The 25,511-nt window shown below is 36.9% G+C and overlaps 2 protein-coding genes and 1 long non-coding RNA gene across 4 annotated transcripts in view; 1 reads left to right on the top strand and 2 right to left on the bottom strand.

Moving 5' to 3' along the window:
- LOC140527847 (myosin-4) overlaps positions 1–14,310 on the bottom strand; it is a 32,576-nt gene extending 18,266 nt beyond the window's left edge. The window contains exons 1-15 of the mRNA XM_072645083.1: positions 14,288–14,310; positions 13,981–14,027; positions 11,776–12,013; positions 11,548–11,691; positions 11,283–11,439; positions 8,583–8,610; positions 6,741–6,849; positions 6,556–6,648; positions 6,363–6,426; positions 6,070–6,168; positions 5,878–5,981; positions 5,666–5,804; positions 1,320–1,438; positions 669–818; positions 384–554 (exon numbers count right to left, since the gene is read on the bottom strand). Coding sequence (XP_072501184.1) covers positions 384–554; positions 669–818; positions 1,320–1,438; positions 5,666–5,804; positions 5,878–5,981; positions 6,070–6,168; positions 6,363–6,426; positions 6,556–6,648; positions 6,741–6,849; positions 8,583–8,610; positions 11,283–11,439; positions 11,548–11,691; positions 11,776–11,979 — 1,581 coding nt within the window. The 5' untranslated portion in view covers positions 11,980–12,013; positions 13,981–14,027; positions 14,288–14,310. The remainder of the gene's footprint in view (positions 1–383; positions 555–668; positions 819–1,319; positions 1,439–5,665; positions 5,805–5,877; positions 5,982–6,069; positions 6,169–6,362; positions 6,427–6,555; positions 6,649–6,740; positions 6,850–8,582; positions 8,611–11,282; positions 11,440–11,547; positions 11,692–11,775; positions 12,014–13,980; positions 14,028–14,287) is intronic.
- Positions 11,734–22,508, top strand: LOC140527848 (uncharacterized). Of its 2 annotated transcripts, none has more exons than XR_011974947.1 (4): positions 11,734–11,931; positions 17,304–17,448; positions 21,435–21,541; positions 22,212–22,508. It is a non-coding gene; the product is annotated as an uncharacterized lncRNA (long non-coding RNA). The 2 variants fall into 2 exon arrangements; XR_011974948.1 differs by having other exon boundaries at positions 21,954–22,508.
- LOC140527845 (myosin-2-like) overlaps positions 17,176–25,511 on the bottom strand; it is a 24,639-nt gene continuing 16,303 nt past the window's right edge. Inside the window, exons 26-39 of the mRNA XM_072645082.1 lie at positions 25,108–25,497; positions 24,463–24,589; positions 23,560–23,678; positions 23,258–23,454; positions 22,182–22,365; positions 21,926–22,091; positions 21,703–21,827; positions 21,211–21,519; positions 20,924–21,127; positions 19,229–19,354; positions 18,970–19,140; positions 18,776–18,880; positions 18,366–18,461; positions 17,176–17,469 (exon numbers count right to left, since the gene is read on the bottom strand). Coding sequence (XP_072501183.1) covers positions 17,317–17,469; positions 18,366–18,461; positions 18,776–18,880; positions 18,970–19,140; positions 19,229–19,354; positions 20,924–21,127; positions 21,211–21,519; positions 21,703–21,827; positions 21,926–22,091; positions 22,182–22,365; positions 23,258–23,454; positions 23,560–23,678; positions 24,463–24,589; positions 25,108–25,497 — 2,472 coding nt within the window. The 3' untranslated portion in view covers positions 17,176–17,316. The remainder of the gene's footprint in view (positions 17,470–18,365; positions 18,462–18,775; positions 18,881–18,969; positions 19,141–19,228; positions 19,355–20,923; positions 21,128–21,210; positions 21,520–21,702; positions 21,828–21,925; positions 22,092–22,181; positions 22,366–23,257; positions 23,455–23,559; positions 23,679–24,462; positions 24,590–25,107; positions 25,498–25,511) is intronic.

The following is a 25,511-nucleotide window of genomic DNA, read 5'->3' as shown; positions in this document are numbered from 1 at the left end:
GGAATTGCTATATTATAGCAAACACAAGCACAGTGCAAGTTCAAATATATGTATGTATATATATACACACATATATACATATTTAAACATATATAAGTACATATATATCTATAAGTAAATGTATATGTATACTTATGTAGGTATGTATGTGCATATATAATATACATATATATTTCTATATATCTCTATAGATATATAGCTTGTTTGTGATATCCAAAATTAGGGATTATTAGCAGATTCCTTGCTATTTCATTTGTGAAGGGAAAAAAAAGAAAATCTTTCAATGTAATAAGTACCAAGATATTATGTTTCTCTTTCAAAGGCCACAGTAGTTTTGAATGGAAGGCCCTTAAGCCTTCAGTTTGATCAATGGCCAAACACACCTTCTCAATGAGCTCGATGCAGGCAGCCAGGTCCATCCCAAAGTCAATGAACTCCCACTCAATCCCTTCCTTCTTGTACTCCTCCTGCTCCAGCACGAACATGTGGTGGTTGAAGAATTGTTGCAGTTTCTCATTGGTGAAGTTGATGCACAGCTGCTCGAAGCTGTTGAACTGAGTGTGTCAAGTACAAAACACTCTGAGTGATTGGAAAAAACAAGTCAAGTTGAAGAAGAGCAAATTATGTAGATTTCTCCATTTAACGTTTTGTTTCCTCTAACAACTTACATCAAAGATCTCGAAGCCAGCAATGTCCAAGACTCCAATGAAGTACTGTCTGGGCTGCTTGGTGTCCAGCTGCTGGTTGATGCGAGTGACCATCCACAGGAACATCCTCTCATAGACAGCTTTAGCCAGGGCACCCACAGCATTGAGCACCTGAAGGACAGATAAGTACAGACATATCAATAAACATGTAATTACTGTCTTTATTAGAGAATTGTAAGGAATATTTATTTTCTATGTATCAATATATGTACATGTTATCTCCACCAATAGTTTGTAAGTTCTTTTCATTTTCATCTTTTTCAGCACCTAGTGAAGTGCCTGATATATTTTCAGCTGTTTCAGGTATTCAGTCATTTCAAAGTCTTTGTGACCCCATTTGGGGTTTTCTTGGCAAAGATGTTAGATTGGCTTGTCATTTCCTTCTGCATCTCATTTTTACAGATAAGGAAATTGAGGCAAATAGGGTTAAGTAACTTGTCCTGGGTCACATAACTAGTAAGTGTCTGAGGCCGGAATTGCATTCAGGAAGATGAGTCTCCCTGAGTTCAGATCCAGCACTCGATTCACTGCCCCACCTGATATCTAGTAGGGGGTTAATAAATGTTTATTGATTGTTTGGTAACTAAATCTCTAGCTAAGAAACTAACTTACCTGTTGCACAGTCTGACCTTTGGTGACGTATTCATTGCCAACCTTCACTCTAGGGTAGCATAGAGCTTTGAGGAGGTCAGCAGAATTTAGATTTTGGAGGTAGGCAGCCTTGTCAGCAACTGTGGGGAAAGAAAGGTAGTAATGATAGATATAACAGGCCAAAGAAACCCATTTATTAAAACAAAGTTTTTAACATCTAAAGCCTCATCATAATATAGAGCTGACAATGACCCAAAGTCTAGGGTCTGACCAAACTTCAAATTCAATGTCTATTATATTTTTAATATTGTATATATTGAATTGCACATGTTACATGCATTATGAATTGTATATCTTTTATCTGAAAACCAACATAACTGATTTCAGAAAATTTCATCAAGAACTTGACCACACAACAACAATTTTTTTAGCAAGCCTTTTGCCATCCCCTACAAGTCTTCTCCTTACAAATTCATGAACTCTGAAATTCCTCCCTCTGCCTTATGATTCTTATCCCTATTCTTTGTTCATACCATGACCTCCAATCCCTTCACCTCCTGGTTCTTCCTGAATACATCACTCTTGTATTGTTTACTCTCTCCCATTTCCTATCTTGACCACTTGGTGAACTAATTCAACTCTACACACTTTCCTTTTCACCTGAATTTTTGCTTCTTTATCCTATCACCAATCTTGTCTTGCCAACTCCAAGGCTTAGATTACTCCCACTCTTTGTTGCTTTTCTCCTATTTACATGTTGCCGAACATAGCTGGAGAAAATCACTAAACTGTGCTGACTGGGTCTGTTACAATTTTTTTAAACATAATCTCAGTTGGTTCCTCATTGCAGCAAGACAGTCCTTTTACATCTCCCCGACTCACTAACTCATTCACCACAGTGTCATTTCTATACTTTTTCATTGTTCCTTAAGCCTCTCATAGCTCCCCTCCCCAATTCTTTCAGCTTAGTATTTATATCAAAGTTCACTGAAAAATTTCAGGACATTCATTAAGAGCTTCCTCTTTTCCCCTATTCCTAATCAACCAATCCCCAACAGCTATCACTGTATATCTTTTGTAACTAAACTCTTTTAGAAAATAGTTTATAATTTGTGCCTCCTCTTTTATTCTCTATCTCTTATTAATTCTCTGTATTCTGGATTCTAAACTCATCATGCAAACTGAAACTGTTCTCTCCAAAGTTACCAGTAATTTCTAAATTGCCAAATATCGTGACTTTTTCTCAATCCTCATTCTTCTTGACCTTTTTGTAGCCTTTAATACCCTGTAATTTTCAACCCCTTGATATTCATTTCTCTCTAAATTTTCATGATATTCTCCTAGTTCTTCTGCCTATTTGACTACTACTTCTAGGTCTCCTTTCTTCATTCAGGTTGCCCTTGAGAGGCACGAGTATCCTCCAAGGCTCTGTCCTGGGCTCTCTTTTCATCCCTCTCTTTGTTATTTTGCTTGGTAATTTTATCAGCATTCTTGTTCTCAATTATCATCTCCATGTAGATGTATGTAGATCTATTTATCTAATCCTTATCTCTCTTCTGACCTCCAGTCTTGCATTTCCAACTGACTGTTGGACATCTTGAACTGGATGTTCTATAGACATCTGAAAACTCAACATGTCCAATATTGAACTCTATTTTTTCCCCCAAACCTTCCTTTCTTTCTAACATCCCTCTTGCTGTTGAGAACATTACCATTTTCTCTGTCTTCTTAGCTTAGATATCATCCTTGACTCTTCAATCTCTCTCATCCTTATCTAATTCATTGCTAAATCCTGTGGATTCTACCTTTGTCACATTCCTCATAGATGCCCCATTCTCTCCTCTGACACTGCTTCCACTCTAATGCAAGCTCTTACTACTTCATGTCTGGATTGTTATAATAGCTTTCTAGTTGGTCTTCTTAAAGTCTCTCCCCTCTCCAGTCAATTTTCCATTCAGCTGCTAAAGTGACCTTCCTAACGTACAAGTCTGACATTGTCGCTTCCCTCTTCCCTTAAATCCAGTAGCTCCTTCTTAACTCGAGAATCAAATAGAAATACTTCTACTTCCTTTTTTAAAAATATTTACTCTGAACTTAATAAAACAAGCATTTCCTTAACATAGTAAAATAGGAAAAAAGATGATTGTATGCGAAACTGCAAATCTGTTATAAATAACTTGCTATTCCTTTAGAGTATATAATAAAGTTATCATGTAACTTTTTTTTCTTCTGTTCTCCCTCCCCCACTATCCTAGAGGTAACTACCATGACACAAATACACACACATATGTAAAGATTTTCTATACATACTCTATCAATTTTTCTCTGGATGCAGATAGTGTCTTTGTTCATATGTCCTTTGTAGTTATTTTGGGTATTTATAATAGTAAAAATGACAGTCACTCAGAGTTGTTCTGAAAACAATATTGTTCTTACTCTATACATTTTCTCTTGGTTCTTCTCATTTCACACTTCATTATTTTGTGCAAGTCTATTCATATTTTCTAGGATCATGTTTTCTAGGATCATAGAGCTCATAATTTCTTGTAACACAATGGTATTCCATCACAATCATATAATACAACTTGTTCAGTATTTATATTCATAAATATTTCCCTTAAGGTCCTTCATATCATGATCCCCTTCTATCTTATCAGTTCTTATGTCCTACTCTTCTCCACATACTTGATGATCTAGTGATTCTGGCCTCCTTTTTCGTCACACAAGACATATCATTTTCCAGCTCTGTACATTTGCCTTGGCAGTTCCCCACCTCTGAAATGATCTCCTCCTAATCTCTTCTTTCTGGCTTTCCTGACTTCCTTCAAGTGCCAGTGAAAATCTTATTTCCTAGAAGAAGGCTTTCTTGGTCCCCCTTAATGCTGGTGCTTTTCCTCTATGTTTATTTCCAATTTATCCTTCATATATCTCTTGTAAATAACTGTTTACATATTGTCTTCTCCATTAAATTATAAGCTTCTTCAGGGTAGGAACTGTTTTTACCTTTCTTTTTATTCTCAGTGCTTAGTAGAGTGCCTAGAACATAGTAGGTGCTAATAAATGCTTGTTGCCTTACTTTATGAATATTTACTAAATCAAATGAGACAATACAGATAAAAGCTGTGCAATCATTGAAATACTATTTAATGTTTTTGTTATTAGTGTTGTTGTTGATACTGAGAGTTTGTTTCACATTGTAAATATAGACCTGGTATCAACATCGAAAAAAGGTCAAGTCCTACACATATACCCTTGGCAAGTCCAGCCCCCCAAAATAAAGTTATTATTATTAGATATGTCTGAGATGAGGGACTGCTACTACCAATGTAGTTGTAGATACTTGAAACAATGAAGTATGGAAGGGCTTTAAAAAGGCCAGAAGAAGGCTTGCAATGGTCTCAGGACAGCCTTTCAAACACTCCTGACCAATTTTGTCACTGATTCAAATATACTTGTACAGACACCTATTCCTATGTATCACAGGATTTTAGAGTTGGGAGGAATTTGCTGATGTCAAACTCTTACTAGCTGCGTGGGCAAGTCACTTAATCCTGATTGCCTAAAAAAAAGGAAAGGAAAGAAAAGGAAAGGAAAGGAAAAAGGAAAGGAAAAAAGAAAGGGAAAGGAAAGGAAAAAGGAAAGGGAGGATGAAGAAAGGAGAGGAGGGGAGGGCAGGGCAGGGCAGGGAAAAGGAGGGAAGAAAAAGAAAGCACATCTAATCTAAACTTCTTATTTTATAGATGAAGATACTGAGGTCTTGACAGATTGGGATGTGATCAAAGTCACACAAGGCGTAACGACAAAGCCAAGATTTAAATCCAGGTTCCAAATTCCATATTCACTGCTCTATCTAAAATAACATGATCCACTTCTTGAGTTTGTAGTGTTGTCATCTATGGTAACCAAAAATTTGGCAGTAATTCTTAAATACTTGAATTCTTAATTCTTAAATTCTAATTTCAAGACTGGAGAGTCTATGTCCTCCATGATACCTTTAGCCCTCTGAGTTTTTCCATTAATTTTCCATTAATTAATTCCATTAGTTAAATTTTCCATTAATTTTCCATTAATTAATCATTCATTAAGCACCTAATATAAGCTACCATGAACCTATATTTTTACATATGTATATTCTGTCTCTCTAACTAGACTGAAAGTTCCTTGGAATCAGGGACCATACATTGCAAATCTTTTCTTTCATCTTCCAGCTTCCATCACAGAATTCTCCATACATTAGATAATCAGTAAGTAATTTTTGATCGTGTCTTTTTTTTCTAGAGGAAATTTTAAGAGTATAATCTCAAGGGGAACATAAATTAAGAATAAGATTTTTTTCCCCTAGTTATTTAAAAGTAGATGAGGATTACCTTCAGTGCCATCTGGCTCAGCTTGTTCCTCTCTTTGCTTCTGCTTGAATTTCATGTTCCCATAATGCATGACAGCCCCAGTAAGTTTGTAAATGGATACTTTTTCATCAGATGTGAAGCCCAGGATATCAATAGCACTCTGCAAAACATTTAGTTCTGTGAAGACCATATAATAGAACTTTAACTAATTTTGCTTCCTATCATTTACTTACATCAGTAGCAATTAGCTCTTCCTGGTCATCAATGCTCGGAACAGTGATCTCCCCTTGACTGACAAAGGCATAGTCATATGGGTTGGTGGTGATCAGTAGCATCTCTGTAAGAAAGGAAGAATGTATGTCTTAAAACACTGGAAAATCTTGAAATCTCCTTAAAATTTTTTATCTTTCTCCCTTATTAATTACCAATCAGTTCTGGTTTCTTGTTTGACGTGATCTGATAAAATATATGATAGCTTCTTTCAGCCTTTAGCTGGAAAGTAACCCTAGACTTCTCCAGCAGATCTGAAAGAAAATGTATAATTAACAAAATCAGAAATTAATAAAGAAATTCAGATAGCACAGATTTACAAGTTTCATTATTTAAAGCAGTAGAATATGTCAAGGGATTCAAACAATCGATTCTCATCTGCTGAAATTCATTTACTTCTTGAACAGTTACTCAAATATGCTTTTAGTGGTTGATTCTAATCACTTACATGTTTCAATGTCAGCTGAAGCCAGTTTCCCAGTAGTACCAAAGTGGATCCTAATAAATTTACCCTTGAAATGAAAAAAAAAAGTATAGGTATAAAAACATGGAAGGCAAATAAATATATTTATCAAATTGTTAGCTATGCTAGTGGAAATAAATACCAAATACAAATTTCTTACAATGACCAGAGAACTTACAAATCGAGAAGAGTTATCATTCCTCACAGTCTTGGCATTGCCAAAAGCCTCCAGCAGTGGATTGGCGCTAATGATTTGATCTTCAAGCGTCCCCTTAGGAGGAACAAATTATGATATTAGGGACTTCATACATACACCTCGGAGCATAGGAAGAGGTTTCATTCTAATTCTGGTAATGGACTCACCTGCATCTTTCCAGGCTCTTCCTTTTTCTTCTCCCCAGTCACTGCAATTGTTGCAAAGTACTGAATGACACGCTTGGTGTTGACAGTCTTTCCAGCACCGGATTCTCCACTGCCAAACACAAATTGTAGTAAATATAAAATCTTCAAGACTTTAAGTTAGAGAAACAATAGAGTCACCCTCAACTAGACCCTATATTTTATTCATTTTCCTACTAGTAGAAAAGACAAAAGCATTGGATTTCAACTCTATGATGCTACTTTCTCCAGGTCTTTCTGCCTGGGTACCTGACATTCTTCAAGCTTCATGCTTATTAGAAGTAGAAAAATATGGAACTAGTCATGCCCTTGGCCAAGGAAGAAAAGAGAGAGATATATGTGACAAGCATTGCTTACCCCATCATGGTTCTTATCCAAGTAATATTATTCTTTCCCAAAATTCCCATAGAATTTATTTGTGCTATTCACAATAAGAACAAAAACTAGCATTTATGTAGCACTAAATGGTTTGCAAAGTGCTTTACAAACTATTATATTTTATCCTCACAACAACTCCAGGAAGCAAATACAATTATCCACATTTTACAGATAAGAAAACTGAAGCAGACAAAGTGAAGTGACATTTCCAGATAAATTGTCTGAGGCAATATTTAAACTCTGGTCTTCCTGACTCCAAGTCTAGCGCTTGTCCACTGTGCCACCTGGTTGCTAGTTCATATACTGCCTTACATTGTTAGTTTTTCTAAGAAGATTGTAAACTCCTAAAACACATGATCTTTTATTTCCTTTATTTTCCCTTTTCTAACACTCTCCATCTCATTTTCCACAAGGTCCTATAATATTTTTGCCATTCAATAAATTCTTGTTGAAAACCAAACCCTAATATTAAAGTAAAATTTAAAGTTTAATCACTCAGGCAACTTGCATTTATTAAGCACCTACTATGTGCTGAGCTCTGGACACATTGTGTTAAGCACTGAGAATTTTTTTCTAAGGGAGAAAATTAAGCCACTTCAATAATTTTTCAGAAAAAGTTTGGACACTTCCATCCAGAGCAGTGTTCTAGATGCTAAGAAGATAGGAAGATTAAACAAGACAGCCCTTCCCATGAAGCTTAGAATCTAGGGATGAAACAAGGATACCTTGAGCAGAGCCTGATAATAACTTTCCTTACTGGCTATGATGGTATTTCATCTAGCTACATGTTCAGAAAACTGCATTGTTCTGGCTATGCTTTAAAAATGTGATGCCTTCTATTCACTAGTAAGCACTGTAAGAGGCAAGAGAGCCCCATCTCTGGAATAGACAGGCTAAAAGAAAAACAAAATGAAGAGAGATTTATTGTGACTCAAAACTTCAGTACTTCTAGTACTCACAATCTCTCTGTTTATGCTGGTTCCTTTTGGAGAACACACATGGTACCGCAGAAAGACTTAGAACTATTAATGTTTGAACTACCCACCTTACTAGGCTTTTATAAGGAAAGTGTTTAGTAGATTAAGTGCTACATAAATGCAAATTGTTATTATTTTAGATCAAACTCAGCTTCTCCTTTTGTTCTCAATAGCTAATGGATCAAGACTAGACTGGGAATTCCCTAGGCTGTTGCCTGTGCTATAGATCAGCATGTGAAATGCCTGAGAGTTCTCTCTCTCTCTCTCCCCTGACCATAATTTTACATTCAGATGAAATCTAAGACATCGATGAAAATGAAAATTGCTGTGTAGACCTGTTCTGATTCTGCCCCTGCCTTGCTAGATTACTGGAGAAATTTTTCCACTTCTCTTATTTCTCATTTTTGTAACTGCTGAAATGCCTCTTTGGTGTTAACATAAAAATACTTACGTGATCAAGATAGACTGATTCTCTCTATCTGTAAGATAAAAGAAAGTGAGAGAGATTTAGTAAGTGCATAATCCACATATACTAACAGTCTGGCAAATAGACCCTTTGACTGGCAATAGAATGGTGTATTGGTTCTCAGTGTCAGCATTTGAATATTTAAACTTGGGAACACTCACTCCTTTGATTTATTCTTCTAGTTAGGGGTGGGGCACTTGTGACTATTGTAGTAGTTTTTATTAATAAAGCATTTATAGCACTGGCTATATGCCAGACATTGTGGTAAGAGCTGGAACTGCAAAGAAAGGCAAAAACACAGCCCCTGCCCCAGGAAGCTTATATTTTAATGATGGGGACAAGTAAATTACTAGGTAGACAAAAGATCTAAGCAGGGTAGATAAAAAGGCACTCTGAGAGAAGGTTTTAACCAACTGGGGTGGAGGAGTGAGATGAAGAGGGGAAACCAAGGGAAGGCCTCCTGGAGTAGGTGAGGTTTGAGTTGAGTCTTGAAGGAAGTTAGAGGAACTAAAGGGTAGAGGTTAGGAGATGAAACATTCTAAGCACGGAGAACAGCAGTGCATATTAGAGGAATAGCATGTAGTCTAGAGTTGCTAGAACACAGTCTATAAAGACTAACAAAGAAGGAAATGGTCAGGTCATAAAGAATCAAACAAAGCAGTTTGTATTTAGACCTATGTGATGGGAAGCCACAGGAGCTCCTTCCTCAGGGTTTTCTTTCTGACCCAAATTCCATTTCTTACCCTAATTCTATTTCTATCAGAAATGCTGAGGTAGACTTCTAATTAGACATCTTACTTTTATTCCCTCCTCACACAGATATAAAAATAATCTCCCTGTCACATATTTGATCATATCTCTCCCTTGTTCAAAAATACAAACTTTCCAGGCATGTATTTAAGATCCAGTGGAAGTACAAAAGGGATAGCTAGATAGAACAGTGGATAGAGTGATGGGCCTGGAGACAGGAAGAACTGTGCTCAAATTTGAATTTTGACATTTAAGTACTAGCTGTGTGACTCTGGGCAAGTCTCTTAACCCTTTTTGCCTCAGTTTCCTCATCTGTAAAATGAGCTGAAGAAGAAAGTGGCAAGCCATTCCAATATCTTTGCCATGGAACCCCAAATGAGGTCACAAAGAGTCAAACAGAATTGAAATGACTAAAACAATTACAAGCAATGAAAGGAAGTACAAAAGAGGGAATTAAAAAATGTCAGGGAAACCTTCCTGATAATGAGAATTGTCAGAAAGTAGAAGGAGTTGACTCAAGCTTTGGTAGATTTCCTCTTGCTGAAAGTCTTCAAGCAGGGGTTGGTGGACCACTTGATGGGCATGTTATAGCGAGGATTCTTTGAGGGATATGGGTTAGACTAGAATCCAAACTTCATAGAACAAATCTGTCAAAGGGCTGCACTTGAGGAGGTAGAGAGCCTTGGTTCTCCACCTCTGGACTAGATGGTCACTGAGATCCCCTTCCAACTCAAAAATTCTGCCATTCTATAATCCTATTCATTTAATTGTAGGAATTAATTTGGCCCTTCCCCTATGAATATTCCAGGCTTTTAGAGAGAGCTTTAATTATCTTTTTTTAATGGATGAAAACCTATGATACAAATCACAAATCTACAGATATACAAAGAAAAACTCTACATTTTAAAAGCAAAATGCCTTACTACCTGAATGTAGGTATGTCAGCCTTTAACTCAAAATCTCCTGTGTTTGTGGTGAGAAAAGCATAAAGGGATTATCTTCCTAAGCACAAAAAATGAGCTCATTTTCATTTAGTTATGTGTTATCACATATTAGATCACCAGAATTGTTCTCTAGTTATCACTTGCAGGCTTAATACATTCTCTTCCAATATATACATTCTCTTCTAATCCTTGGTTAATATGGAAAGTCAGGAACATGGGAAGACCTTTGGATTTAGAACTAGAAAAGTCCTTAGAGATAATCTTGTTCAACCTCCTTACTTTATGGATGAAAAAAAAAGCCTAGAGAGAAGTGATTCTCCCAGAGTCGTGCAGCTAGAACTATATGACAAAGGACAGAACTAGGATTTGAATTCAGGACTCTGACTTAAAATCCAGGGATTTTCTACTCCATGTCGCTGACTAATTAGATGAAAAGATATTAAATCATGTTTGAACTAGTTAGTTTAGTTGTTAGTGCTCAGCAAAAGGTGGTGCTAATTCACAAGACTAAGGGTGGGAATTTTATCTCCATGTAAATCAATTAGCTTCCCAGAGGAAGTGGGAGACAATTCTATTTCCTAGCCACAGACTATAACCCAAGCCCAGTCGATCATCTCACAAATGCTCAAAGGCTACCAAATGAAAGGTAATGGATAGATCAGTACTACATATCACCACTACTGGAAAGCAATTCAGAGCTTAAGCCCTTTTGAAAGTAGGTCAGTGATGTATCATCTTCATAATGGAATATAATATTTTAATAACTCTTACAACTTCTAAAAATTGATGACAAATAAGTAGCCTAGATTCTTGAGAGATTTGGCTTAAATAAAGCATTCTGATTCTACTCTAATTTCTTACTCTGAATCCCTTTGTTTAAATTTCTTTGCAGAGGGCACATAACTTAAAGAGACTATAAATAAAAGCCTCAGATACCAACTATGCAGTAATTGATGACATAACTAATTTTACAAAGAACTGAATTCCTCACCAGTTAACATGAACTGATAGGCATTGTCAGAGATAGAGAAGATGTGGGGAGGAGCCTCTTGACGCTTTTTACCCCTGTAGGCAGTTACCACCTCTGCATTATACACTGGCAGCCACTTGTAGGGATTGACAGTGACACAGAAGAGGCCTGAATAGGTCTGCATGAGAAAAAGGAATTAGAAGCACATAACAGGCAATTAAGTAACTAAGTAAAATGAAAATTTTCCAGGAGATAACCGAAAGGGAACTCTTGCAAATTTACTTACGTAGATCATCCAGGCTGCATAACGCTCTTTGAGGTTATACAGGACAGCTGGTTCATGCAGGTGAGTCATCATGGCCATGTCCTCAATCTTGTCATATTTAGGAGGGTTCATGGGAAACACCTGATCATCTTTAACAGTCACAGTCTATTAGAGAAAATAGAAAAACAAGTATGAAATAAATGAAGCAGATAAGAAATAGGTGGGATAACCTACAGAGAGCTTGCTTACCGCTCCTGCTTCTGTCTTTGCTGTCACTTTTCCCCCTTCCCGGCTCTGAACAACAGCCTTTACAAATGATTCTTTAGCATCCACCACAAAGACAGACGACTTAGCATCAAAAGGCTTGTTCTGGGCCTCGATTCTTTCTTTTTCAGACTTTCGGAGGTAAGGAGCAGCCTCTCCAAAGACGGCCATGTCAGCATCCGAACTCATGGTTGCGGATTATTTGGGGGTCCACAGGAGAATACTTTAAGAGGAGGAAAAATGATAGGACAGTGAAAATTCAGGATTTAGACTTTATTCTCTTACTAGTTTATCTCTAAGCATAATGTTGCTCATGTGTAATCCCCTGGCTTTGTTTCAGGTGAAATGTTAAATCCCAGGTGCCATTTGCTAGTGCGGTCAGAAATCAGTCATGCCTTTGGAAAGAGACAGAGAATTTTGGCTCACCTACTGTGACATTTTAAAAATGTTTTCCCTGCCTCATTTGTCACAACATCACTTCATAACTATGGTTGCATGGGGTGCCACAGACCGGGAGCACTTGCTTTTCCAGGAGCTTATATTGAAAAAAAACCCCAAGATATTTCTCTGTTATCTTTCTCTAGCATTTTCATGTCCTCGCTTGTGTTTCCAGGTAGACTATATGCTGCTTGAGGGCAGGGACTATACTTTCCATTTACTATGTATATCCTGGAGCTCCTAGCACAGTGTTGGGTACCTAGTACACTCTCAATATATTCTTTGTGAACTGAAAATAGAAAAAATGAAAATAATAGCAATTATTTTGTAATAAATGAAAACTGTCAGTAAAATAATTGTTTTGTTAAAGGTTATCTTGTTTAAAGAATGATTTTTGTTTGTACAGCTCACTTTTATGTAGAGCATTATACTTTTTAAAACATTTGTCTCACAACAACCCTGTGAAACCATATGTTTAGAATATATATATATATATATATACACATATATATATACATACAAATATTTATTAGGCAGTTTTATTATACATTCTGGACTACATTGTTCCATCTAATTCTAAATCTATGATCCTAAGGTAGAATGTAGTATGTGTAAGGGAAAGATCCAGACAAAGCTTTCTAAGAAGATTTGAGAAAGGAGAGAAAGAAACAAGGGGTCAGAAAGGTTGTTGTTGATGGTTGTGGTGGTTGTTTTTTTAATGTGAGTATTATTATTCCCATGCTACAGATGTGAACACAGGTTCAGAGAAGCTTAAATGACTTGACCAAGGTGAGACAGTCAGTAAGTTTGGGAACCCAGGCTTGTACCTCAAGCTTTGACTCTAAGAAAAGCATCCTTTCTGCTGAGCCCCACTGCCTCTTCTTTATATGTCCTTTATACTTATACTTTCTTATTTCCAATCTTTGCTTTCCTGCTATTGCTTTGAGTGTCCCCATTTTTCTTAAAAAGATTCTTCTCCCTTTCTAAATACTCTAAATCCCATCCATCAATTCTTTTTTGACATCACTGTAGAGGATTTTGTAATAACAGGAATGTAATATTGCAATTGTTTTCTTGAAAGTAATTTTCTTAAGGACTTGATAATGTCATCCCATTAAACAGACTATTGTGAGGATGACAAGATTAAAATGGTTTGTCTCCTATCTTAGTTTCACTGATAGAAAATCAAGAAACAGGTTCAAATTATACTGTGCAAAGTCACTGGAGACAATTAAACATTGTGTACTCATCTATTAGGCTTCATCTTTAGAAATTTAAGTTCAAATTATGCATTTTGACATAAAGCACCTTTGACTAACACTGTATAAAATGCCAGTTATATGTGCACTTCCCCTACAAGTAAAGAATACCATTCCAGAACATAGCAATTTCCTGCTCGTTGTAATTTGATCATCAAAAGAATATTGTATCAGATATTGCCTACATGATAAAAACAAAAAAGCATGCTATCTAGGGATCTGAAAAAAATGTTTGCTTGTGGGGCAAAATTTTGGATTTGGTGAAAACTCCTTCCAGAATCCCCAGTTGCCTTTACACGTTGTAACTACTGCATATTCATAGTAAAAATCCGTATGTTTAGATGCAGCAATATCAGATACTAAGGGATGCAGAAGGAAATGCTTTTACTATAGGTTGCCTCCTCTACATTCCATCTGTAGAATGGGGTAATAAAACTCACATTAAAAAAAAACAACACCTTTCTGAAGCCAGGGAATAGGAATAGGATCTTACCTTTTGTTTTACAGATGAAAAAGATGCAAGCTTGAAGGAGGTCAGAACTGTGAGAGAAAGAATAAGTTCCTTCTGATTGACTTATTCAGGCTCCAGCAATTGCCTAGCTTTAAAATACGAACCTTTGAAAATGACTGGGAACATTAAAATACCTAATTAAAATCCCTACAGATCAAGTTGATATTGTACTGAAAGGACTGCCAGAAACAGCAGGACCAAGGATGAATGGCATGCAAGTGGACAGCCAGACATGCTTTCCCTGATTCCCATCCCTTACAGACACAGAGCTATCCTCAGACACACTTACCTTGAAGCTTTATGTGGAAGGACAAGTCATTCTCATTTCACAAGGCACTTTTATAGGATCAAATATGGAAAATATGTAGCCTCCTCCTCTTTCTTAAGTCAAAACATTGTTGGCAAAACTTATTTTGGCAATCTAGTCTCCTAGCATAATTCTCATTCATATTAAGATGTTTGGATATAATTAGAAATATTTTATCCCATATTGAGTAAGTATGTGAATCAATCTCCTATAAATAATTCAGGAAGGGAGCAATCTGAAAGTGATCTGAGAGAGTATGTTGTTATAATGTAGGTGTTGTCTGAGAGCTTGTTCAAGGATTAAGATCTCTGGATTTTGTTGCCTACTGTACTCAACTCAGTGTGTTGTCTTTTTCAAACTCCAAAACTTTCTAAATAATTGCAAATATATATTTTTGGGAAAGTTTTTTACTGATAAAAAATATGATTTTTCCCCATGAAGACAGAGTCTTTATATAAATTATTTTGCTTATTCATAAGATGCGTAGAAGTTTAAGTGAAAAAAATAGTTAAAATAGATCTCCTGTTTTTCATTACCTACTTCTGAGCCTGTCCCCTGACTCTTTTGAGGTAAAGCTGTTTAACCCTGCTTAACCATTTCAATCTCATCACCAGCTTTCTTTAGAGTTGCCTTCGATGCCTGCAATGTTCTCCCATGAAGGTCACCAATTGTTCTTTACTTCTCATCAACCAAGTAGCTTGAAAAATCTGACTTCTATAAGACTTGAGTTAGAAATTTCCTTTTGATATTTCTTTGTTGAAGTATACAATATTCATGGCCCTCCCTCCTACCCCTCTGCACCAAATAATATACTTTCTCCCTGTTATTGCTACTACGGATAAATATATTGCTTATGCATTTATTTTCATATGTAATTAATATTGAAATTGAAATTTTTAAATGTTTGTCATATTGGTATATCTGTTAGGACTGTTCATGTTAGTATTGTCTGTTTAAAATAGGGATCATATCCGTTTAGTTTGATTAAAGTAGAATACTCATTGAATTGCTTAATACAGTGCATATCTCTTGGTTGATATGGAGAGTATCAGATGATAAATGTGTGTCTTTTGACTCTTCTGGAAACTTCCAAGATCATCTAAACTCACTTTGTATCAAGCTAGCAGACTACACAAAGAGCATGCATTTTAAAGTAAATCATTTAATCGCACTGAAATAATTATCAAAGGACAAGGATCTGTTTCAAGATTCCTATTTAGGCATGGAAAAGGGCATGGTATTTACAATAGCTAGCATTTATGTACTGCTTGAAAGTTTGTAAAGTGTTTTACAAATGTTATCCAATTTTATGAGAAAACAGATTAAGTGATTTGTCTTGGGTTTCACACCTAGGAAGTGTCTAAGGTAGATTTGAACTCAGGTCTTCCTGAATTCAGCTCCAATGTTTTATCCACTGTGCCACCTTGCTATTAACATAGCTATAGTAACTGAACTGAAGTTTGTTTAGAGGAAGGAGACAGAAAGTAGAGTTTCATGTAGCATCTGGATCTCTCTGCTAACATCATCTGCTGTTTTCTTCCATCGGTCATAGGTAGAGACCTCTTTCAGCTCCCTTCATTTTATCTCAATAGTCATTAATTAGATGTACTGTTGCTGTTTTCCCTTTTATATCAGGTGCTACCATGATTGTTTCTTTCCTCGTCTTTCTATAAAGTCTCCACACACCAATGAAAGTTGATGCTTCACGATACAATCACTCTGAGCGTAGGCACATAGCCTTAAAAGAAATATAGTCCTGAGAAATACAGCCTGGGCTACTTTTTAATAGGAAATGTGCCCCTATGACATCTGAAATTGGATGCCTAGAAACACTGGTTGCAAATATAAGCCATAGAATATTAGTGGTAGAATGCAGAGATTATCCTAGATTTAGTCCAATTTCAGAGAGTAAAAGTGACTTCCCCAAGGTCACTCAATGAATTAATAACAGAATAACCAACTTCAGTACAACATGGTTTTCCATTTCCCATCACCTATATCACTTGAGAGTTTGGAAATAGATATTTCATTGTCTTGTTCAGTAGTCTATTATAATGTTAACCTGCCTTCTGTAAGGATAAAGTACTTCCTTTAGACTGTAAGTTCATCTTTATCTTAGATATCTCCTAAATGGTACCAACTAAAACCAAATTCTTCTTTCTTTCTATATATGGAAATGGAAAGGTTTTATTTAGCTCACTCTTTCCACTCCCTAGACCTGTAGCTCTATTGAACTCAGTTTAAAAATCTTCTTTCCTCTAAAAATATCACTGACTAATCTAGATCCAGGTTTAATTAGTGCTCCCACACTGCCTTATTGCAGTAAACTTCTGATTAGTTGAATTTAGGATGAATTTTTAATAGCTGAAACTGACATTCATTAGTGTTCAAGCTTCTGGGAGTAGACAGATCCTAGTACTACGGTGCACCTGGGTAGTAGTATCTAAGCAATAATTGTGGCCATGCAGCCAGTGTTTAATTATATGAGAATGCCTTGGGTATGCATACTTGATGAAAGTTATCAAGAGAAGACAGAATTATTGTGAACAAAAGGTATAGACCAGCCTCTGTGTGCACATAATTAGGGCCAGACTGTATGTGGATTTGAAGTCCTGGGCATTCATAATGGGAAGCCCCAGTGAGTATATCAGCAAAATTGGATTATATGGGAAAAAGATGAAAAGTATAAAAACATCACACTAAAGTTTCAGGTCAGTCGGGCACACGTTTCAGTCTGACAAATTCTTGCCCTTGTTAATGTGTCATAAACAGCACTAAAATGGATACTGTATTTCTTATTCAGCAGCAGACTGTTCAATGTTATGAAAAAACAAATTTTTAGGACAAATAATTAAAAATAAACTCCAGTCTTAAGGCATTTTCTTTGCAAAATATCCTACAATTTTTATTTCCTTAAAGTGAAAGTCACGGTTAACAATAAATACAGAGTAAAGTGACCAAGAACTTCACATTGTGTGCATTTCTTGTCACCTTGCAGCACCAGGCAGTCATTACTCTTCACTTACAATCTTCGTGTGAACCTCCCTGCTCTTTATCCGCAGTTTGTTGACCTGAGACTCAGCAATGTCAGCCCGCTCCTCAGCCTCTTCAAGTTCATGCTGGATCTTGCGGAATTTGGAGAGGTTTGTGTTGGACTGTTCCTCCTAATGAAAGAAAGGAATTTGTCAGTACCAAAGGACAGGTGTTTCTGAGCCTAGGTGGGAAAGGTCCTGATATTTTCTGACCCTTTAAAATAATTAACTAGAAAATTTAATAGTAACATGACCAATTCTATATTATTTTTACCTTTAGAATTAACTTTGTAATTTGAGGTTTCTCTTTTCATAAATTTTTGCATATCTACTTTTGTTACCAAGCTCTTCACACTATGAAACTTTCAGGTGGTAACTTGCGCTCACTTCTCATGTGTGGTACTTCCACAATTAGACAGTGGTGACCATAGTCTTCCACTTCACAAGATACAAATACACTTAATCAATGGGGAGTTTTAGTGGCATCAGGTATATTTTAGGATCAAAGAACAAGAGCTAGAAGGAATCTTAGAAGTCATCTACTTTAACCCCTTCATTTCACAGATGAAGAAACTAAAGCCTGGGGAGGTTAAGTGATTTGCCCAAGGTTACACAAGGACTGAGAATCAAGAGACAAAGTTTGAGGCCAAGCCCTTTGACCCCAAAGTCCTGTTGTCCCAAATCTTTTAACATATAACAAAGATCACCCAACCTTTTCCTGGGAGAAAAAAATTTCATTTACTTTGGAGCTTAGGTGGGAGTATTGGAGAAATGGAAAGAAATTAGTGGATTTTTTTTTTTTATTTTTAAAGACAGTACTACAAAGGATTAAAAAAACTGGCACGTTAACACTTAGACTTTGGGGGCACATAAACAGGACACCACTAATGGCATAAATCTTATGATATTTTGTTAGGTTTCTAGCCCTGAAAAATTATCTTTTCTAGTTTCTTTTTAAACACTTATTTCTTTTATTTTTAATTTATGAAATAAAACAAGGATTTCCATTATGTAGCGAAGATACTTACAGCCTCCTCAGCTTGTCTCTTGTAAGATTTCACTTTTGCCTGGAGTTTATCCACTAAGTCCTGAAGTCTGAGAATATTCTTACGATCTTCTTCAGTCTGGAAAAATTGTAGATAGGTAGGGACTAATCAAAAAGAAGTGATTGCTATTCCTTTGCTGATAGCAATATTAACTTGATACAGATACTTAAAGGGATCATAAATATAGGACTAGAAGAGATCTTAGGGGACATCCAGTCTAATCCTTCATTTAATCAATGAGGAAACTATTGATCAGAGAGCCAATTGTATAAGTTCACATAAGCAGTAAAATGACACAGGGAAAAATCCTAACTCCAAATCCCCTCTTCACCATATCTCACCTATTATTGCCTTTTCCAGGTAGTTACCCTGGATAAGGTGTTTACCCTTACCTGGTAAGTGAGCTCCTTCACTCTCCTCTCATGTTTGCGTAGACTCTTCACAGTGTCAACGTTTCGTTTCTGTTCACTTTCAACCTCACCTTCAAGCTCACGAACCTAACATAAAGTATTATATTTGTTTTAAGTTCTTTGCTAAAAATACTGAATAGGATAAGACATACAATGCAAAAATTTAGGATAGGTACTCTGGCCTCCAGTTTCTGGATCTGCTTCTTCCCTCCTTTCAGAGCCAGCTGCTCAGCCTCATCCAGGCGAAGTTGCAAGTCCTTCACTGTTTGGTCCAGGTTCTTCTTCATCCTCTCCAGATGGGCACTGGTGTCCTGTTCCTTCTTCAGCTCCTCAGCCATCATGGCTGCCTGGTTAGCAAGAAAACCAAGACAACTATAAATATCATGTAATCATATAAATAGATCAAGGAGGGAAATCAATGTGTTTTCTGCTCACATCAGTGATAGCCTTCTTGGCCTTCTCCTCTGCATTCCGGGCTTCCTGAATTATGTCTTCCATCTCACCCTGGATCTGAGTAATGTCTGTTTCCAGCTTCTTCTTGGTGTTGATCAAGCTGGTGTTCTGGGTAAAAGATAAAAATAAATTACTATTTTCCTTTTTGCCCAAATAAGTACAGAAGATCGTAATTTGGGGGGAGTGAAGAGGGAAGAGTTGTAGTGATTTCATCACTGAGAAGAACTTCAGGAGGAAACTCCCTATACCCATTCAGATTAATAAATCAGCTATAACTTAAAGTGTTCCCTGGTGGTATTGTGAGTGTTAACGTTAGGTCTTCCTGACTCCAAGGCTAGCCATCTATTCACTGTGCCATGTTGCCTCTCAGAGCCTATATGCCTAAAATTATGATGTCATAATGCCCAATATTATTTGGACAGTAAATTCTTAATCATTGAATGTGACATTCATAGTGGAGATTCAATCTAATTCAATAAATATTTATTAATACACAATACTAAGCTACTGTGTAGTATGGAAAAGATGAATAGAAGACAAGCTTTCTCATCATGGAATTTATATTCTAATAGAATGTGTGCGTGTTTGTCCTTTGTTGCCAAAGAAGACCATGCCATCAGAGAAATAATGACATGACTTGCTCTTGACTTTGTTTTGAGTGATGGAGGGCTGTGCTGGTCACCAGCCTCACTTCTCCTCCAGAGCCATCTGAATCCAGTGACCAGATATTCATCAGGACGACTGGAGATGACCCAGGATGAGGCAGTTGGCAAGGTCACACAGTTAGTGAGTGTCAAGTGTCTGAGGTGAAATTTGAACTCAGGTCCTCCTAACTCCTGCACTGGTGCTCTATCCACTTCACCACCTAGCTGCCCCTCTAATAGAATATAAGACAATGCTGAATAGTATAAGTATAATAGCAGATGTTACAAAATGTTAAATGAGTAGAGAAGAAGAAGGGATCATATTTCATGAAAGGAAAACAGGAAAGACTTTAAGAAGGAGGGAATTCAAAGCCTCAAAGGAGGCTTTGAAGGATGGATGAGACTTTGACAGATATGAAACAGAGGAAAGATAACACCAAGATGTTGAGCCAAAGTGACTGGAAAAATGGTGGTGTCATTAATAAAAATGGGGAGGTCAAAAAGAACAGGTGCAAATGTAGAGGAAGAGAATAAGTCTTGTTTTAAACAAGATAAATTTTAGATACTTGAAGGACAATCAAGTGGAGATAGCCTCGAAATAGTTAGATATTATACACTAATAATATAGATAGATGGTGCTATAAAAACAAGACTAGACTTGGATTCAGGGAGGAACTGAGTTTGAATCTTTCCTCAGATAACTATTAGATATGTGAGATGGTAAGTCATTTAACCTCTCCCAGTCTCAGTTTCCTCATACATATAATGGGGATAATAATAACACCTATATCACAGAATTGTTGTGAGGATTATGTGATGCAAAATGAAAGGTGCCTAGAAACATTAGAATACATAAAAGTGCTTGTTATCCTTATTACTATAAAGCTACTTTTTTTTTAAAAAAAACTTATTGCCTCATAGAAACTCCTGAATAGAATTTTGACAAGTACCAGGATATATTTAATCAGGATCTGATTTGAACTTTTCCTTTTTTCCATTCTCCCAATATAGACATTGTTGTAATTGTGCTCACCTGGGTGTGTAGGAGTTGCACACGTTCACTGGCATCCAGAAGCTCTTGTTCTGCTATCTTCCTGCTCCTCTCAGTCTGTTCCAGAGTTGCCCGCAGCTCCTCAATCTCAGCCTGCAATAGGTTGGCTCTGCGCTCCACCATGGCCAGCTGCTCTTTCAGGTCCTCTTGGCCTCGAAGAGCATCATCCAGGTGGAGCTGGGTATCCTGGGTACAGCAAACAAAGACCATTATACATCATGCTCTCAGGGTTCAGCTAAAAGCAGCCATTCAGGGATAGCTCCACTTACCTTAAGTATTCCTTGGGTATTTCTGTAGTTCCTTAGGGCCTCTGCAGCCATTCTGTTGGCATGATTCAGCTGGATTTCCATTTCATTCAGATCTCCCTCCATCTTCTTCTTTAACCTTATAGCATCATTCCTGCTTCTGATCTCAGCATCCAATGTGCTCTGCATTGTCTCCACAATACGGACGTGGTTTCGTTTCAGCTGATCAATTTCTTCATCTTTTTCAGCAATTTTCCTGTCAATTTCAGACTTAACTTGATTCAACTCAAGTTGGATACGCAGGATTTTGCCCTCTTCATGTTCAAGAGATGCCTTAATGAAAGCCAACAATCAAGTGAGTAAAAGAATGAAAGAACTCTCTGTCCTAATAACTCGTGCCCCCAAGGAACCATTATCCTCCATGTTTATTCTGTATCTTTCTTTACGTCCCTCCCTAACTACCCAGAGCCAAGTCCAACTCCTTCCTGTATATATTAGTCTAGAATCTGTGTATACCTCAGCTTCTTCCAAAGCAGCCTGAAGTTCACTCTTTTCTTGCTCAATTTGTTTCTTTATTTTCTCCAGCTCATGTATACGTTTGCCTCCCTCAGCAATCTGCTCAGTCAGGTCAGAAATCTCCTCTGTGGGTAGATAGGGAGGTGGAGATTGAATGATAAAGGTAGAAAAATGGAAAGGGTCTTCCAAGTTACTGTTAATCAAGCACGTGAAGGGGACTCACGTTGCAAGTTCTTGTTTTCTCGCTTCAGAGTTTCCAGCTGGTCCAAGGATTCCTCATAGGCATTCTTCATCTTGAACAGCTCTGTGCTGAGGGAACGAGACTCCTTCTGGGAAGCTTCTAACTCAGCATGAGTTTCCTCATATTTCTGTTTCCATTCTGCCAAGACCTGAGGAACAAACACAGTTAGTTTATTGCAAAAAGAGTAATTAAAAGAGAAATTAAAGACTTACATATCATAAACTGTTGCATGGCATACCTTATCAAAATTCCTTTGCTTTTTGTCTAGGGCTGCACAGGCTGCATTTGTCCTCTCCACATCAAGCATCAGGTCCTCCACTTCATTCTGCAGACGTTGTTTGGTCTTTTCAAGGGAAGCACATTTGGCATTCACAGCTTCTACATGTTCCTCAGCATCCTGTAGACGCTGGGCCAATTTCTTCCTAAAGGATTACATATATTTCAGCAAATAGATAAGAATAATATTAAATAAGAATAATTAAGAATTAAATTAGAATTTATATAATATAAAAATTAAATTAGAAGTAATTAAGAATTAAATAAAAATAATAATCATGACAAGGAATCATGTTGGAAATTCATTAAATATTGGTCATTATGAAATACAAGCAGAATTTGGCATAAAGTGAACATCTTGAACTCCTTGAAGAGTAGGCATATGTACCTACATAATACACACACACACACACATGTGGGATGTAGTGTGTCAACATGGATAAACATCCAGCCTTTAAATGGAAAAATCTGAGTTCAAACCCTGACTCAGACAACTGAGTATATTACTCTGGGTATATCACTCAATCTCTCATTGCCCCAGGTAATTACAAGATTATATATTATAGGAAAGCTGCTCATCTGTGTTAGTGGAAAGAATTTCCATATTTGGAGTTCCCAAACCAATGAATCATTAACCTAGTACAATAAAAACTATGGTATTCTCACAGATAACCATTCAGGATTCCTCAGCATAGTAGGACTCTCCCTGCCTCAAATATATCCACACACATGCCTTTGAAAGAATACCATGATGGGTAATAAATGTTACTTCATGCACATGTGTATATGGGCATGTATACATAGATATGTATATATGCCAAAAGGAACCTTATTATAAGGTAATGCCTCCTATTGGTCTCAATATTGGACCTACAAGGTAGCATTTTATTTACCTATCAGTGTTCATTCAGCTATAATCTAATACATGATCGCTTTAGCTCTTTTAGAATCCACCTAGAATCTGTTTAGAATTCAGTTATTTCTCTTCCATTTAATATATATAGTTTATTTTTACTCTAAAAAAATCCCTGCACATACTTGGCCTCCTCCAGTTCCTCTGTGCGCTGAATGGCATCTGTTTCATATTTGGTTCTCCACTGGGCAACCTCACTGTTGGCCTTGGACAGCGCCCGCTGTAGCTCAGCCTTGGATTCCTGCTCTTCTTCATATTGTTCCCTTAACAAGTCACAGTCATGACGGGATGATTGAAGGCCATGGGCTAGTGCATTTTTGGCCTATGGGCATATATCTGGGTTAATTTTCTAGCATTTAATAATACAAGACAACGTGAGGCTGAATGTAATTTTTATAATAAAGTCAGGGAAAAAGTTTTGCAATACCTTGATCTCTTCTTCAAGTTGCCTTTTTAATTCTTCAATCTGCTGTGTGAATGCTTGTTTTCCTCTTGACAACTGAGAAACTAGGGCCTCTTTTTCATCCAACTGACGTGAATATTCACCTGTAGTATATACACATGAATGTAGATGTGTATATGTGCATGTGCACATATTTGCACAAAGAGAAAATTACCAATAGTACTTAAAGGAAAGACAGTCTTGGAAATCCATTTTATGTATTTTTAAGAGTTATGTTTAGAATTAATTACAACAATCATTTCCCTTTAAATCTAACTAGATTCGATGTAGGATGATACTTTTCATTATTGAAATCCACATATTCTTTATCAATTTCTATGTACAGTAAGAACTCATATGAATTAAATTGGTAAGAAACTATTAGTTGCATTCTATCTTTCTATTCTAAACTCTAGATCCTTTCAAAGTGATGTGACATGATGCAAAACATGTGAGTCTGAACTAGGACAGGGCAGATGCCCTTCTCTAATTTTCTCCAGATTAATGGATATTTGGAAGTTTAGGTTTGTTCCATGATCATTTTAAGAGTTTAGACTTCTTTAGTCCAGGGTCAAACAGAGAACTAAAGTGAACTGAGAGCCATTAGATCTATTATGAAATGTACCCAAGTCAGACACTTTTCTAGGATTAGCCAAAACTGGACAATTCTGTCCAATTTGAAGCTTTTATCCCTAGGCTGCCTCAAACAGACCTCTGCAGGTAGACTGGCAGGTTGTTCTCTGACTAACATTTGCCAAAATTTCATGCCTTTATTTTTTAAAATTTATTATTAATTTTTGGAATTTTAAAGTATTTCTATGACATCATATAATAAAAATATGATTGTATATGAAACTGCAAATTTATTATCAGTAATAAGGAACTTACCAGATTCAGTCTGTAAGCGTCCTCTCTGAGTTGTCAGGTCATTGATTAAGCGTTGCTGTTCCTCTTCCTTTGATTTAAGCTCACTAACTTGATCCTCCAGAGTGCGGCACATTTTTTCAAGATTCCCCTACAAGTAAGAAGGAATACATGGAAAATATAACATTTTAAAACATGATCCCAGAGTTATTTACTTATATATAGATAACTTTAAAATAGAAACAAGAATGATGATATCAGAGGAGAATATTTTTCTTACCTATCTTGAAATTGCAAAAGGACATGTTTAAAATTGCATAATTAGTTCAAAGCATGGATTAATTAATCTATTCTCAATCATTTACCAAGTACCTACTATGTTCCAGGCATTGTGCTAAGTAGCAAGGGTACAAAATCAAAAATGAAGCAATCCCTGCCCTCATGAAACTAATCAGTGGAGACAACAGGCACATCAGTTCATATTAACGTTATTCAAACCTGCCTGAAAAGTACCCCATCTTCTAAATAACAAAGATGTTTAAGCAAAGAACTAAGATCTTAGTTCAACCTGCATAAGAATGGTACAAGAACAACACATTACAACAGCTGTACAGATTATTTTATCACTCCTGCATGATACAGTTTTAAAATTTAGATATTTTCTACTACCTTGGCTTTAGAAACAGTTTCTACATTGCTGGCAAGGTCATCAATCTCCATCTTCATTTCACTCTTCTCCTTCTCCAGTTTCTGCTTGACCCTCTGCAGGTTGTCGATTTGCTCCCCAAGCTCAGCGACACTGTCCGCGTGCTTCTTGCGCAGAGTGGCCGCTGTGGCTTCATGCTGCAGGGTGGCCTCTTCGAGGTCCCTGCGCATCTTCTGGAATTCAGCCTCTCGCTTCTTGTTCATCTCAATCTGAGCTGAAGTCGCCCCTCCAGCTTCTTCCAGGCGCTCGCTGATCTCCTCGAGTTCCCTGGAGAGATCGGATCGCTGCTTCTCAGCTTTAGCCCGAGAGGCGCGTTCTGCCTCAATTTCCTCCTCCAGTTCTTCAATGCGGGCCTGGTAATAGGGGA

This window comes from Notamacropus eugenii, chromosome 2 (assembly GCF_028372415.1).
Source record: "Notamacropus eugenii isolate mMacEug1 chromosome 2, mMacEug1.pri_v2, whole genome shotgun sequence".
NCBI classification, from domain to species: domain Eukaryota; kingdom Metazoa; phylum Chordata; class Mammalia; order Diprotodontia; family Macropodidae; genus Notamacropus; species Notamacropus eugenii.
Note: the sequence above shows the minus strand (reverse complement) of the source record. Positions and strands in the feature narration are given on the sequence as shown.